The sequence below is a fragment of the Galleria mellonella genome, unplaced genomic scaffold, assembly GCF_026898425.1.
Source record: "Galleria mellonella isolate WM207_F2 unplaced genomic scaffold, CSIRO_AGI_GalMel_v1 utg96, whole genome shotgun sequence".
NCBI lineage: Eukaryota > Metazoa > Arthropoda > Insecta > Lepidoptera > Pyralidae > Galleria > Galleria mellonella.
The window spans coordinates 1216293-1230077 of NW_026442179.1; the positions used below are offsets into that span (position 1 = coordinate 1216293).

The window sequence follows — 13785 nt, forward strand, 5'->3', positions numbered from 1 at the left end:
AGATAAGAAGGGATGATTGTTTTCTTGTATTTTTTATCACAATTATAAAAACTACGCAACATAAAAATCTGTTTTAAAATATACAAATGAAGATCTTTCATATGATATTCCACTTGGACTAGAAGGTGAATTTTGAAATTTTGAGAATTCATTTTGAACAATAAACATATTTTTTCAATTATTTTAATTTGCAATATATGAAGGCCAATGATATCTAAAGCTATTCCAAATTTCAAATTAATAACATTAATAGTTGCTAAGAAATGCTGTGAAGGACGGATGGACAAAATCGCACCATAAGGGTTCCTTAGTCCCTTTTTGGTACAGAACCCTAAAAATAGGTAGATACCTACATATACAAACTAATAAATGTCTGTATCATTGGTTCCTTTTACATAACTATTAGAAAACTAGTCTGTAGTTAAGTTGGTAAACCACAACAAAACAAATGATAATTTAGTTTTGTTGTAGCCTTTAATCTTTGAAAATAAAATAATTAGATACAAATTTACTTCTCACGTTCCCAATCAAGTCGTAATAGATAGGTAGGTAATAGGGATAATATATGGGGGAAAAGGGATTGTTAGTAATGGAGACTGAGAATCCTATTGCTAGCAATATACCCAACCAGGTCGACCTTCTCGCGGTTCTCCCTGGAAACTATCTTGATTAATTCCTGATGAATTCATCATGATAGGCTAACTGGCCTGTTTTCATTCTCATCTATCTCCCTTCACTGGTGCTCCGCCAGTGTATCCCGTTAGCGCAGGCGAGGTTACCATACCATTTTCATCCATCAAAAAAAAAATAGGGATAATATATAGCAAAATCTATATATTTTAGTTACAATATCTATATACTGGTCGAATAATGAGTTTGTTAAGTTCAAAAAATAATACTGGATATCAAACTATATATTCGAAAATAGATATCCAAGAGATATCGAAATGGGTGATGACCATTTTTCAACTATCAATGTCCAAAAGTACCCAATATATAGATATCGAATTATTAACCATACTTAGTAGGTACCGACTTGGATAATCATTAGAAACGATTACACTATTTCAATGCAATCAAAATACGAGTTTATCCGATTTCAGAAGATGACGTACCAATAACAAATACCCCAACCACACGAGTCACGACCACGTCTATAACATGATATTATTTTAGTTTTATGTAGCAATAATAAACCAAGCAATGTTTATTTCGCTAACCAAAAAAATGTGATCATGAAAAATGAAACAACAGATATGTTGCGTTTTATATTTACAATTTTTTACATACATTTCAACGTTTTACAGACTACAGGGAGCTCTTTTTAATTCGAGCAACGAACATTACATAAACTAACACGTAAATCTAATCGCAATAAAAACGACTTATGTGAGTCAATCTGCTACTGGGTCCGCGTACCGCTGTGGCCCGCGGCGGAATCGGTACACTAGAATCAATAAAATTCTGGTGTCCTTAAAACAAGAACAGTGGCAGTTTTGTTGGAAAAGGACATTGGTACGAACAATGTTTACACCTTAGGCCGCTACCGACTTTATTTATTGTTCACAGGACGAATTGGTCTTATATGCCCTCCAATCATTTAAGGGTAGTTACTTGACTAATTATAATACATTTATTATGTTATCAAATTGACTTTGCACTGACGACTATCTACCCTAACAAGTAGGTAAGTACTATCTACAACACCATGTTGAATCGGCAAACTTCAGATTATTACCTCACTTTCAGTGGGGTTGGCAGTTAGCCCAGTATAGTTGAAAACTTTATAAACATAATGGCCGTTGTAAGAAGTTAAAAATTCTTCGAAAACTATTGAACTTGCCTATAAATAGTAAGTACATACATTTAATGCGCCTATAAAAGACTAATTCGGCAGATCTTTATTTCCTAATACTTTTACAAAGAACACTAAACGGTGAACATGTCACAAGAATAAATGGTAAATGGGTTCCCAGTCCGAGCGACATCACCATACTGATCAACTATAGGCTGTTAGCAAAAAACGAGCAATAATTTACATCCGGCTATAAATATACACGTAAATTACAGTTTATCGTAGATTGTGAACATCAACATTGCGAAACATCAATTTATTAACAAAAACAAACTATTTACATACTATTCCTAATTTTGAAAACATTAAAATATCGACTTTTCCCTTTTTCCCTTTCGATAATAATGTAAAAGAAGCAAATTTACGCGAGATCCTTAAAAGAGTTTAATTCTAAATCATTTAAGTCCTACACTTCATTTCCTGCACGTATATGCATTACGTTTCCATTTTTATTTCTCTCTGTACCTGACTGATGTCCCAACCTGTAACTTTAAATGATATGTTATTTTAAAGTTCAGTGTGATATGTTAAATGCCAATTCGAAATAAACAACAAATATAATAAGAAAAGTCGATACTTTCATGTACCAGTAACATATAACAGTCGACAACATGTGCCAGCGACTAGAACAATGTTTCTCGCGAATGCGAGGCACGATCTAACCTTAGCGGCAGCGGCATAGGTCGACTTGTTAACTCAGTACTTTCGCCGAGTGCCGCTGCTTCGCCGCCACCACTATCCGTCGAAAACTGCTCTACTTCATCATCCGTAGAGTCTGCTTCATCTTCAGCAAACACAGAGTCCGCACCCACAGATACTAATTCGCACTCTACCGCGTAAGACGGCCCTACACTTCCTACAGATGCGAGTGGTGCTAATCGCTCACTAGGGCATGGTGATAAACGACGCTCTGGTAAAGCGCACACCACTGACGAACCACGACGTTCCAAATACGAACTTCCAGAACTTGAACATGTCGCGGAACTTAACCGCCGATCTCGTGCTCCTCCTGAGGCACGTCTCTCTGCAAAACGTAGTGCAGATCCTGGTAGCGAATCCCCACGGAGAGTTGACAAACGACGAGGTGGAGCTAATAAACTGCCATAGCCACCTCCATATGACGCGAAGCGGGAAGTTCGAGGCCAAGGAGGCTCTTCACTTATAGAAGGCCGGGAACGTGCCCGTTCTGATAGAGCCTCTTCCAAAGCCGCCGTTAACTGTCGCTCTTCTTCTACTGCCTGTTCCTCCGCAACCACCGCCTCAGCTAGTTCTACTAACTTTGGATCGTTAAGAGCCTTCACCGATTTGCTTCGACTTTTATAAACAATCAAAAATACCATTAGCGCGAAAAAGCCGCCCAAAGTAGCGGCTATGCGCACACCGGTCATGACGTCATAAGTGGCATAAAATTCGATGCGCACCCGATCACGATCTGCTTGTAAGCGATCGGTACTGTTCTCGGCTGCACCCAAATCTCCGCCTCCCCATCCATCTCGATGCTCCATCGTAAGGTCAAGTGTTCATCGCCTGTAACAATGATATAACGAAGTCTTAAGATTTCTACTATGTTAAATAGGTAAAAGGGGATTTAGATTAAAAAACAAGTATAGAACAAGTGGTAGAGCATAGAGGTAAGTAGGTTGGGAATTAAGAATACACAATAATTATAATAAGTTGTTATTGTTGAGACTAAAAAAAAAAGAACACAAGAATATTGTACAAAATTGTTCATGAAAAAGTGAACAAAGAATACTCTTATTCGTCTGTTATAATGTATAGACTAAATAAATATTATTCGAGAAGAATAAGAATTAATTAGTTGTTCTTAAATTATTTTGTTTCACTTCCATTCCATTACCTTTAGTAAGTATGTGATTGCCAACAATCAAAGATTGACCGCCACTATTAGTACTAGACGTTTCGTAAACTTCCATATTAGTCATTAATCTCCAACTGCCATTTTGTTAACGCATAAGTACATTCCGACATGTGTTTAAACGAGGCATCTTCAGGCAAATTATTAGATTGCTGCTTAAAGCCTAGTGTTACTGCTTAGAGCCTAGTTAATCGTTTGGCACCCAAACTGCAAATAAATTCGTCTAGAGGCGAAACACGTATTGCAAAATGTGCGTGAACAAAATGGCAGTCAGAGAGTTTAGCAAAATTGAGAGCATTAGGTTGGCTGGAAGAGATCTCTTTTAGAGATAAACCCACCCTTGCTAACAAGTTGTTCAACTAATTGCTGTATCTTTTGTTCAAGTGCAATAAGATATATATATATATATATATATATATATATATATATATATATATATATATATATATATATATATATATATATATATAAGATTGTGAAAGTGGTAGTAATAGTGGTAATCAATCTTTGAGTGTTGGCAGTCACACATATGTGTAACAATTTAGTATATTATTATTTTAGTATATATGTACTAGTGATAGCGGAATTAAACAAAATAATTCCAATCAACCATTGATATGGACTTTCGAAAGATAACACCAAATTCAGTAAAATACGAGGATTATTGTACTTAATATAATTTTGGAAAATCCTTCTCAATACTTAATCCATCCAGGACTTAATATTTTGTTACAATTTTCTGCTAAAGCAAAGTACCTATGCAAAGACCAGACAATGTTGTCACGATTTCCGTTTGGGAGTTGCGGCGTAGCACCGACGTATCTAGGACACGCCTGGCCTATCGTATCTGCTTCACATAATAGTATATTCAAGTATTATCATAGGTTTGGGTAACAAAATTTCGTTTTTTACATACTCATAAAAGATAGTAATGTTATCTTTTTTATAATAATAAAATTATGGTATATAATTACTTTTTGCAGATTTATTAAGTTTTGTTTGTCATCAATTTCATTTGTGCTGAAAAATGGCATCAATATTTGTATAAGCTAGTAAACGAAGACTGTGTATGAATAAAATGAATATGTATATGCTTCTTCTTATTTCGAGCCAATAGGCCACCTGAATATATTTAGACCAGAACTTGGCAACTTTCACAACACATTTGGTTGCCTTATTCAGGTCCTCCTTCATACAAGAAAGAAGTCGCGGCGCACCTAGAAACAACATAACCTTCAAGAAAAGAGTATATTCCTTTTTAAAAGGCTGGCAGCACACCTGCAATGCCGCAGGTGTTGTGAGTGATCATGGGCGGCGGTAGTCACTTACCATCAGGTGAGCCGCATGCTCGTTTGCCCCCTGCGTTGTAAAAAAAAAAAGCTAGACACGGTAACGCAGTGACTAGGCTGATTTCTCAACACAATGGCAATATGTATGCTAAACAGGTAAAAGAAGTTGAATCCGATCACTTGGCATTCTTTATCTATCCAACAGCAAAGTATAAAAGTCGCCGGTTTGGATAGTCCTACTTATATTTCTGCTGATAAGTAACTGTGCTAATACGTTTTATTTTTCTTTTTGTTTAAAATGACCGTAAAATTTTAGGATAAGGAGGTCTTATTTCTTAACTCCTTATTCATAAAAACTAAAACCTCCTACAAACCCATTTGACCTACAAAAATACTTTGTCACTGTCTTTTAAATTAAGAATTTAGCGCAAATAAAAAGGACAAAATACTGCAATAGCTAAAATAAGTTTATAAAAGGTGTGACGTTTTTATAAATAAAGTTGTTGGTTCTCAGAAATGGCAATGCATGAACCGATTTTCACTATTCGAATAATAGGGCTAACTTGTCCACGTGTTGATCCAATATTATTTTGTGACGATTGAAGTTGCAGATTTATTTGTAGAATAAGAACCTGTTGTACAGCAAAATCTACATGTAGCTTCATACGGGTAGATAGATAGGTAGATATAGTCCCTAATATTTTTTTAAATATAATAAAAAATGGAGTCCCACAAAAACAGACTTCAATCGTGACAATCGTTATTTTGATTTAAAAACTAGATCACTGCACAGATTTTGATAAAATTTCTACGGGACCAATCTAGAGTTTCCTTTCAGATAAAAAAGAGTTTTCTTCAACAGTTTAGAATTGACGGAGTAATAACATAACAAACATAAAAAAACAGCCGAATTGAGAACCTCTTTCTTTTTGAAGTCCGTTGAAAATACATTCTAATATTACATGCTAATAATGTAGCTTTCTATGAGTGAAAGAATTTTTAAGTAATATTAGTTAAGGCAAGAAAGCGACAGGAAAATATTGTGGTATATCCCATATATCTTACTACAATACACTTTCAAGAATTTCTAATATCTAAAACGAAATCAAACATTTTAGATTCATATGTACAGTAGAGAAATATTGTAGCCGATTGCCAGCCAGTTAGAAAAAACAATTTAATCTAAATTCCAAACTAGCCCTTGTTCAAATTTCATAAATATCTAATATATAATGATATATATTATGAGAAATATTATTAATTATATTGCGGCGCAAGGCTATATTTTTTAGATAATGGTTACATGTTAAGTATACCCAAAGACTTTACACAACTATTGGCATGCAATGCTTATTTCTACAAACAAGCGATTTCTACTATTACTTAACAGATATTATTTAACTTAATATAGAAATAAATACAAATAGTTGAAATGCAGATATAAGATTATCAAGTTGAGAACATAGCAATCATTTAAAAGCGTAAACATTTCAGAAAATATTTTAGGAATCTAATAAATTAATACCAAGGGCAAACCTCATTGGTTGCCATGTTGTATAAAGGAACTACTTCAACACTGTATTTTCCATTAATCAATTCTCCGCTAGTCAATAAAGAGATCAAAATAAACCACACGATCAGTTCATGCCATAGATCACAGTTCCTACATATTTTTAAGGAGAAAGGGATTGTTAGTAATATTGGCGGATTTAAAAGTATTTTTAACCGACTACGAAAAGAAAGAGGTTCACAATTCGGTTGTATTTTTCTTAATGTTTGTCAACTCGTAATTCCATCCACTGTAAACCGATTTGGGGAACACTTTTTTATCTTGGTTATCAGTAGTTGCCACGCTTGGCAAGCGGGTTGGCATACGCAGTATGACTTTTGGTGATGTTAGAAGAGGGACGATGCTGCCCATCCTACCACCATAAACTTCCTTAGTCGCTTCTTACGACACCCACGAGAAAGGAAGGTGTGGCCTATTCTATGCCAGGACCTAGACGGCAAATATTAGAATATATAAATTAAATTACATAATATATTTAATAGCTTTTCCTACTTCTTAATTTCACGTGTCCGAAGTAGCAAAAAGCTAGTTCTACGAACGACAGTGACCACTTCCAATCACAGCTGAGCTGTCAGCTTGTTTGGCATTCTCATCTAAAAACAATATTGATTTCAAATTATAACCTGATAACTTAGAGTCTAGAATCTAAGTTGTACTCGACCATCTAGGCCCTAAATGGTCGCATACAACGCGGTTTCAGCGATGTTTTCTCTCACGAACGTTAAGGTTATGGAAGAGCTCCATATCGAGGTTTCTCTAAGAGACTACAGCATGGGGTTCTTCAAAAAAGGAGTAAAGAGAATTCTTCAGGGTCGGCAACGCACGCGTAATACCCCTGGTATTGCAGGCGTTCATAGGGTACGGTAATCACTTACCATCAGGTGAGCCGTATTATGAGATTTTTTACTTCTTTATGAATAACCAGAGAAAGACTTTGTACAAAAGCAGTTATGTTTGCATGGCTGTGCATTCGGTTTGAATATTAAGGCACGTGGCAGTGAATTTACAAGGTACAGAGGCATAACACCTTAGTCCTCAAGAATTGCAACGAATGGGGGGATATCATGGACAAAAAGTGAACTCTATTATGTCCATAGTACTGCTCATATCTATAGGCGATGGTTACCACTTTCCATCAGGTGGGCTTTCCATCACGTCAGCTTGTTTGCCATTTTAAGTTACATAAAAAATAAGGGAGTAAATTCCGTACAAGAATAATGAAAGATTGTGTAATAGTAATAAAAAGTATGAACACGATTTGTTTATCTGCATCAGAAGGAACATCGAATGCTCTAAATAAAATGCAGTTGATCGATATATCGCGTTCAACCAACAATGAGACTAAATATAGCGACGGAGGTGAAGTGCCTGTGTGTGTCGGGCGTTGATGACGGAGCACCAATTAAATGATTAGCTATGAAAAGCGATATAAATGCAGAAAGAGAGAGAGAGAAAGAGATTCTATATTTATTTATTTATCAAATGTTAACACACCTAGATAGTGTAAATGGCGGACTTAACATCATATGGAGTTATCTACCAATCTATCGTAGACAGGAATAACAGAAAATATAATTGACAGTGAATGAGCAAATAAATAGAAAAACATTAAATTAAAACAAAAATATAATATTCTCTAAAGTCTAATTTTAACATTTTTAAATCATTAAAAAAGTTCCATCTATACTATATTAATATTATTCTGAGAGATAGTTATTTTCTAAAAGTTTTGTCGCCTTAACGACACATCCAAATATCATGTAATTTTTGTACACATAGTTTTGACATAACAAAAAAAGGACAATCTACTTTTTTACTTTATTATAGGCTAAATCGCGGACTCAGCTAATTAAATAGTAATAAATTCACAGGAAAAGCATGTTCACTCTAAAATAGAATTGTATTATCGTAAGTCAATACACAGAGGTTTTTTTTTTTTTCAGGGAAATTAGCTAGGGATGAAATTGGTAATTTTAGAATTTGAGAAAATCAGGTATATAGGTACTGTTTTTTCTCTACAAAAGATGCGAGTACAACACATTAAACTTTAAAATTAACTATTTTATAATTCATATCTGTCATCGCAATCACAATTAAATGATATATTTTAGCCCAATTTATTAAACTGGTGAAAGTTTATTTATCAGACTTAGTCAAAAGATATATCATAAGATTGCTAGATTAATCTCTAGCCTTCTGTATAACTTAATATAATAATGGGGCGGGAGAGAAAAGTATGGTATATTACTAATTGAATAGTCATATTTATGAAGAAATAGTAACTAATTAGTAAATATAATAACAAGTTTTTAATAACTACTAATAAAATAATATATAATATATAAGTCACGAATACGCACTACAGCTACCATAAAATAAAATCACAATACTTCGTAGGTACATTAACTTTGAAATTTAGATGGGATCTTTGTTATCAGTTTCAGTATCGAATCGATTTATGTGACGCTCGTAGATAAATGTGTATTCAAATAAATGGAAAGATGTTTATACGTATGTTGTATATGTAGGTTTTGGATTGCTTTTAGTATATAAAATATAAGTTTATAAAAAATATTCCTAATTCAATTGCAAATGTTTTATACGCAATACTATTTATTTTCCCTTAAGTACTCATATTTTTTCTTAAGTAGTTTATTTAACAAATTGTATCGACTGTGCTTTTCTTAGTACATCCTATCTCCTATTGTAAATTATCTACGGTATACTTAAAGGCATATTCAAGGGCACTTCCGCGAAGCGAATGAATCCTATCCCATCACGATACCTACACACATACATATTGTACTCGTACATCATGTTCATCTCAGTATCCTAAACCATATAGCTATTGAGGTATTTTTGGCAACCGCTACTGGACAAAGGATCTCGATTGGTTTGTATAATGTATAACCTAACAAGCTTGGAACGTCAACATTAATTGTTCAATTTTATTGTGCGTCTATAAACCTCGTTGCGTGCTACCATATACCTGTTAAAATAATGTAATTCATTTTGTTGGTTATAAATTTATTTAGAAAGCATGTTATTAGATGATAAATAATTTGGTACTTTGGATTGTTCTGTTATATTTTATTTATTTTTTTCTTTTATTCATTGTTTTTATACTATTGTTTAATGGACAATATATTGATTAATTAATATATGTACATTATAATTTGTGAAGAATGGCAATAAATATTCAACTACTAAATTATATTCAAATATTCGAATTCAAATCATCTTTATTCAAATAGACTTTTGTACAAGCACTTTTAAATCGTATTTTTTTTAAATCTACTGCAGGGTTTAGAAAGTTGGTTCCTGTTGAGAAAAGTACAAGTCTATTTATTCAAATGTACTGTCTAAAACTACATGATAATTTAAAAACCCGTACATAATCGTCTAACATCGTAGATACAAAATATTCTTAGATATCTTATTATAACATTTAATGCACATTCTCATAAAAGACCTATTAACTTTTTCTAAACGATACTTCGGAACAGTACATTTTTATTTGTAAGTATCTATTGTTAAGATTATTGAGATCACTATACTCTCGCTCTCATATTATAGGGACTATGGGATTATATGGCCAGCTGGTATTTTCAGCTTGTACTGGAAGTACCAAATAATTTCTCTATACCTACCATCAATCAACTTGCCCCTCTCTTTACGAGTAGTTAAAAAACTACCATTTATAACACCATATACATCACGACTTATGGTTACGATTGTGACTGTTGATTGACATGCTTTAGTTTTTTTTTTTTTTTTTATTATTTTATTGACGATTTTAATGTATGACTGTAAAATAATTAATGTTACGTAATTAATCGTATTGTATACCCGATGTATGGGTAGGCTGTTTTTCTTTAAGACGTTAATAACATCTTACGAAAAATTAAAATGTACAGCTCACAATAAATATTTATTCTATTCTATTGTCTATTTTTTACAATTATTACAAAATTATATTTAAAATAAATTTACCATCATTCAGTATTGCAGACTACATTTTTTTATTCATTGCCTTGCCTTTGTTCCGTTAGTTCGAGTCGGCATAGTTTTTTTCTTACTGTTTCGCTGTTTCCTATTAGCCGTCATACCTGAGCATTCTCTTCTTATAAGCTATACATCTACCTTTACTCTGACAGTCTTTTTCCTTTATAACCATCCACATTCATATTCAACACCTTTAAAGCGTAATTTTCTAACTATTGCTAATCACATGACACTTGTACGGGACCAAGGTTGTTTTGCAGTTTCTTTTAAGTTTCAGAACTATATTAAATTGTTAATCGAATATCGATTTTTGAACGACGTTTTCCAATTTTTTTTATGAATATTTTTAAAGATATATGAATTTATAGATCGAGATCGATCTATCTCATTCTATACCGAATACCTACGTGTCATTTTTATTCTTTTTGTGATTTCCCTTTATTTGGAAAGTTTTGTATGTAGTTTTTTCGTCGTTAACTTAGATAACGTCGATTTTTTTGTAGGTTTCCGAATTTCAATCGATTGAAAAGATCGATATCTTTACTTAAGATAGTAAACTGTATGATAAAACGTGTTGTAGCATCATCTAGTGACGAGTAACAACAAAGTGCAAAATATTTTCTATGTCTGAATTGAGGTATAGGTATGTATCGTATAACTACTGGGATAAAAACCATTCTGTCGCCTAAATCTCTCAATCCTTTAAAGTAAATTTAGACTAAAAAAAATAAAAAAACACAGAACAAGAATTTAAATTCATCTAATTGAGAATTGAACCCACAACTTAATTTATTTAAATCACCTTGTTCATCATACACATCATTTAGATTCAGTCTAAGAATATATTGACATTTAACCACCAATACCTTCTGACATTTATAAAATAATTATATACATTTTTTCTAAACTATATATCTACTTTCTGTCTTATTTAGAGATATATTTTTTATTTTAATATATCGGGAATTTAGATTAAACCACTTTTACCACAATATTTGTAATAAATTCAGAAATAAGAATGAATTCTCCCTGTCTCTTGTACAATTTTATCCATATTTGTTTCGTTAACTGCCGATATCTCCTATTGGTGGTTAACCATAGATAAGTATGTAGTTTTCATACATTGGAGACAATTACTACAATTGTGATAGATTTTGTTTTATTAAATATGCTTTATTATTATTATTAAAAATATTAGCACAGATAATAATGTACAGAGTAAATGTTTTTATAGAAATATTCTATAATTAAAATTTGTATATTTTTAAAAAATATATGGACTACCTGATGTATTATTATAATTATTAAAAACAAATAAGTATGTAAATACATTGAGTTTCCATAAATGTCATAGACAATATTTACAATGATTTAGCATTTTGGAATTTTTTACGGTACCACAATAGCTAGTTAATTCCAAGTTTAGTCCAGTTGTTTACATTAAAAGAAGAAAAACCTTTTTTCTTATTATTAAAATTGATCCATCAATGTCTTGTAAATCCAATATATATCAAATAATAACAGTCTTTCTACATATGTATATTGCATAATTTTGCTCTACATTTATAATCCATGGTCTAATCATAAAATATTTAATAAGAGTTGGAATCTCTATCTATTATACCATTTTTCTTTAATTGATTAAGAACAAAACTTGGTTCATATTGAAGGACAAACTGAGTTATTAATGTCATAAAATATTGCTTAATAATGCAAAAAAGTAATCAGAATATCTTGCTACAAAAAAAATTTACTTATAATAGACAGTAGATGTATAGTATGTTTAGATGTCTTACTGCAAAAGCATGTCTAAAATCTGCATGTCAAAAAAAACCTATCTTATTTTTAATAAAAGGTATTCAAAGTTATAATTTTTAGATAATTTTTATATAATATTTTTTACAATATTTTAAAGACCGAGACATAAAATTACAAATAAATATTATTACACCAAATTAACATTTATTTAATTTCTTTTGATTTATATTATAAATCAATTTAATCACTTAGACAGTTTTGTAAAACAATGTTTATATAGGTAGTTTTTTTAAATTATTTTTGTGATAAGACTAATAATATGTATAACCACAAATTTTCTGAAATGTTTAGAATCCATACAATTTATATTTATCCAACTGTCATAGTGCTTAAACCCCATATATCCAATAATTCAGATATGATGCTTATTATTTTCAATCGTAATTTTTATAACTTACTGGTTAATTCAAATGCATCTTTGAAATTGTAAATAAATTAAAAATAGTTTTAAATATTTTTTTTTAATATTTAAAAAAATAATAATTGAATATAAATATAAACTACCATAATAAGACAATGCACATTATCTAAATATGGTAGCAAGTTCGTTCACAAATCATATTAAACTGTGTACATTATTTGTAGATTTCGGATGTAACAGGTGGATTGGACCCACTGATACTAAACAAATTTTTCATCAAGACTTCATTAATTATGTATAGGTAAGAAAATAGAGTAATAAATATAAGGAAATGTGCTAACTAATATTTAATAAATGAATATTTACCCGTTGAAGAGCATGATCCGTAGCCCGTAGAATTTGACGAATGGTTTGAGTAGCGATGATTTATTATAAACATGTCCTTGACAAATTGAGATAAAAATACAAACACTCATACATTGAAAACATCCCAGGTATTAACTACATTGTGCACTAAAATAAAATAACTATATTACTTATTATTAGATCGCACCAAAGAATCCGCTCCTAACCATGGATTACTACATTAATTTAGTGATGTATTTATAATAAAAAATAAATCTGAAGCAAAGTTGATAGTTAATTTGCACTGATTAAAAAATAATAAAAATCCATTTTCTCTGCTCCCTATTTCTAATACGAATTTAGAATAGAGAAATCAAATGACACTGACACAAAAAAATGTGAATTTCAAAAATTCATGATTTTCTTTCAGTACTCCAGATGAAGGTGCGTTCCAATGCTTTATTTTATTAGATACCTAGTTGGTATCACTTTCAACTGGCTATAGATAGTTTTATTATCAGTAAAACTATTAAAAACTCACAAAAAGAAAATAATAATTATGAAAATTCAAAGACACATTTAGAATTTATTTTAAATTTAAAAATGATTGTTAAATGGAAATTTTAGAATTAATTTATGCCACTAGGGGCGCTACTGTGTTTTAAC

At 31.6% G+C, this 13785-nt stretch overlaps 1 protein-coding gene across 2 annotated transcripts; it reads right to left on the reverse strand.

The window, feature by feature from the left end:
• Positions 1-1255: 1255 nt before the first annotated feature.
• On the reverse strand, positions 1256-13733 carry LOC113523357 (uncharacterized). Of its 2 annotated transcripts, none has more exons than XM_026909296.3 (2): positions 13141-13733; positions 1256-3382 (listed from the first exon to the last, which is right to left on the reverse strand). In XM_026909296.3, exon 2 carries the CDS (start codon positions 3358-3360, stop codon positions 2479-2481), a length of 882 nt encoding a protein of 293 aa, XP_026765097.1. In that variant the 5' UTR covers positions 3361-3382; positions 13141-13733; the 3' UTR covers positions 1256-2478. The 2 variants fall into 2 exon arrangements, with proteins under 2 accessions (XP_026765097.1, XP_052758702.1); XM_052902742.1 differs by lacking the exon at positions 13141-13733 and adding an exon at positions 10629-10755.
• Between the last annotated feature and the right edge of the window lie 52 nt (positions 13734-13785).

Coding starts and splice junctions, on each gene's coding strand:
- LOC113523357 (XM_026909296.3), bottom strand. CDS start 3,360: ATGGAGCATCGAGATGGATGGGGAGGCGGAGATTTGGGTGCAGCCGAG.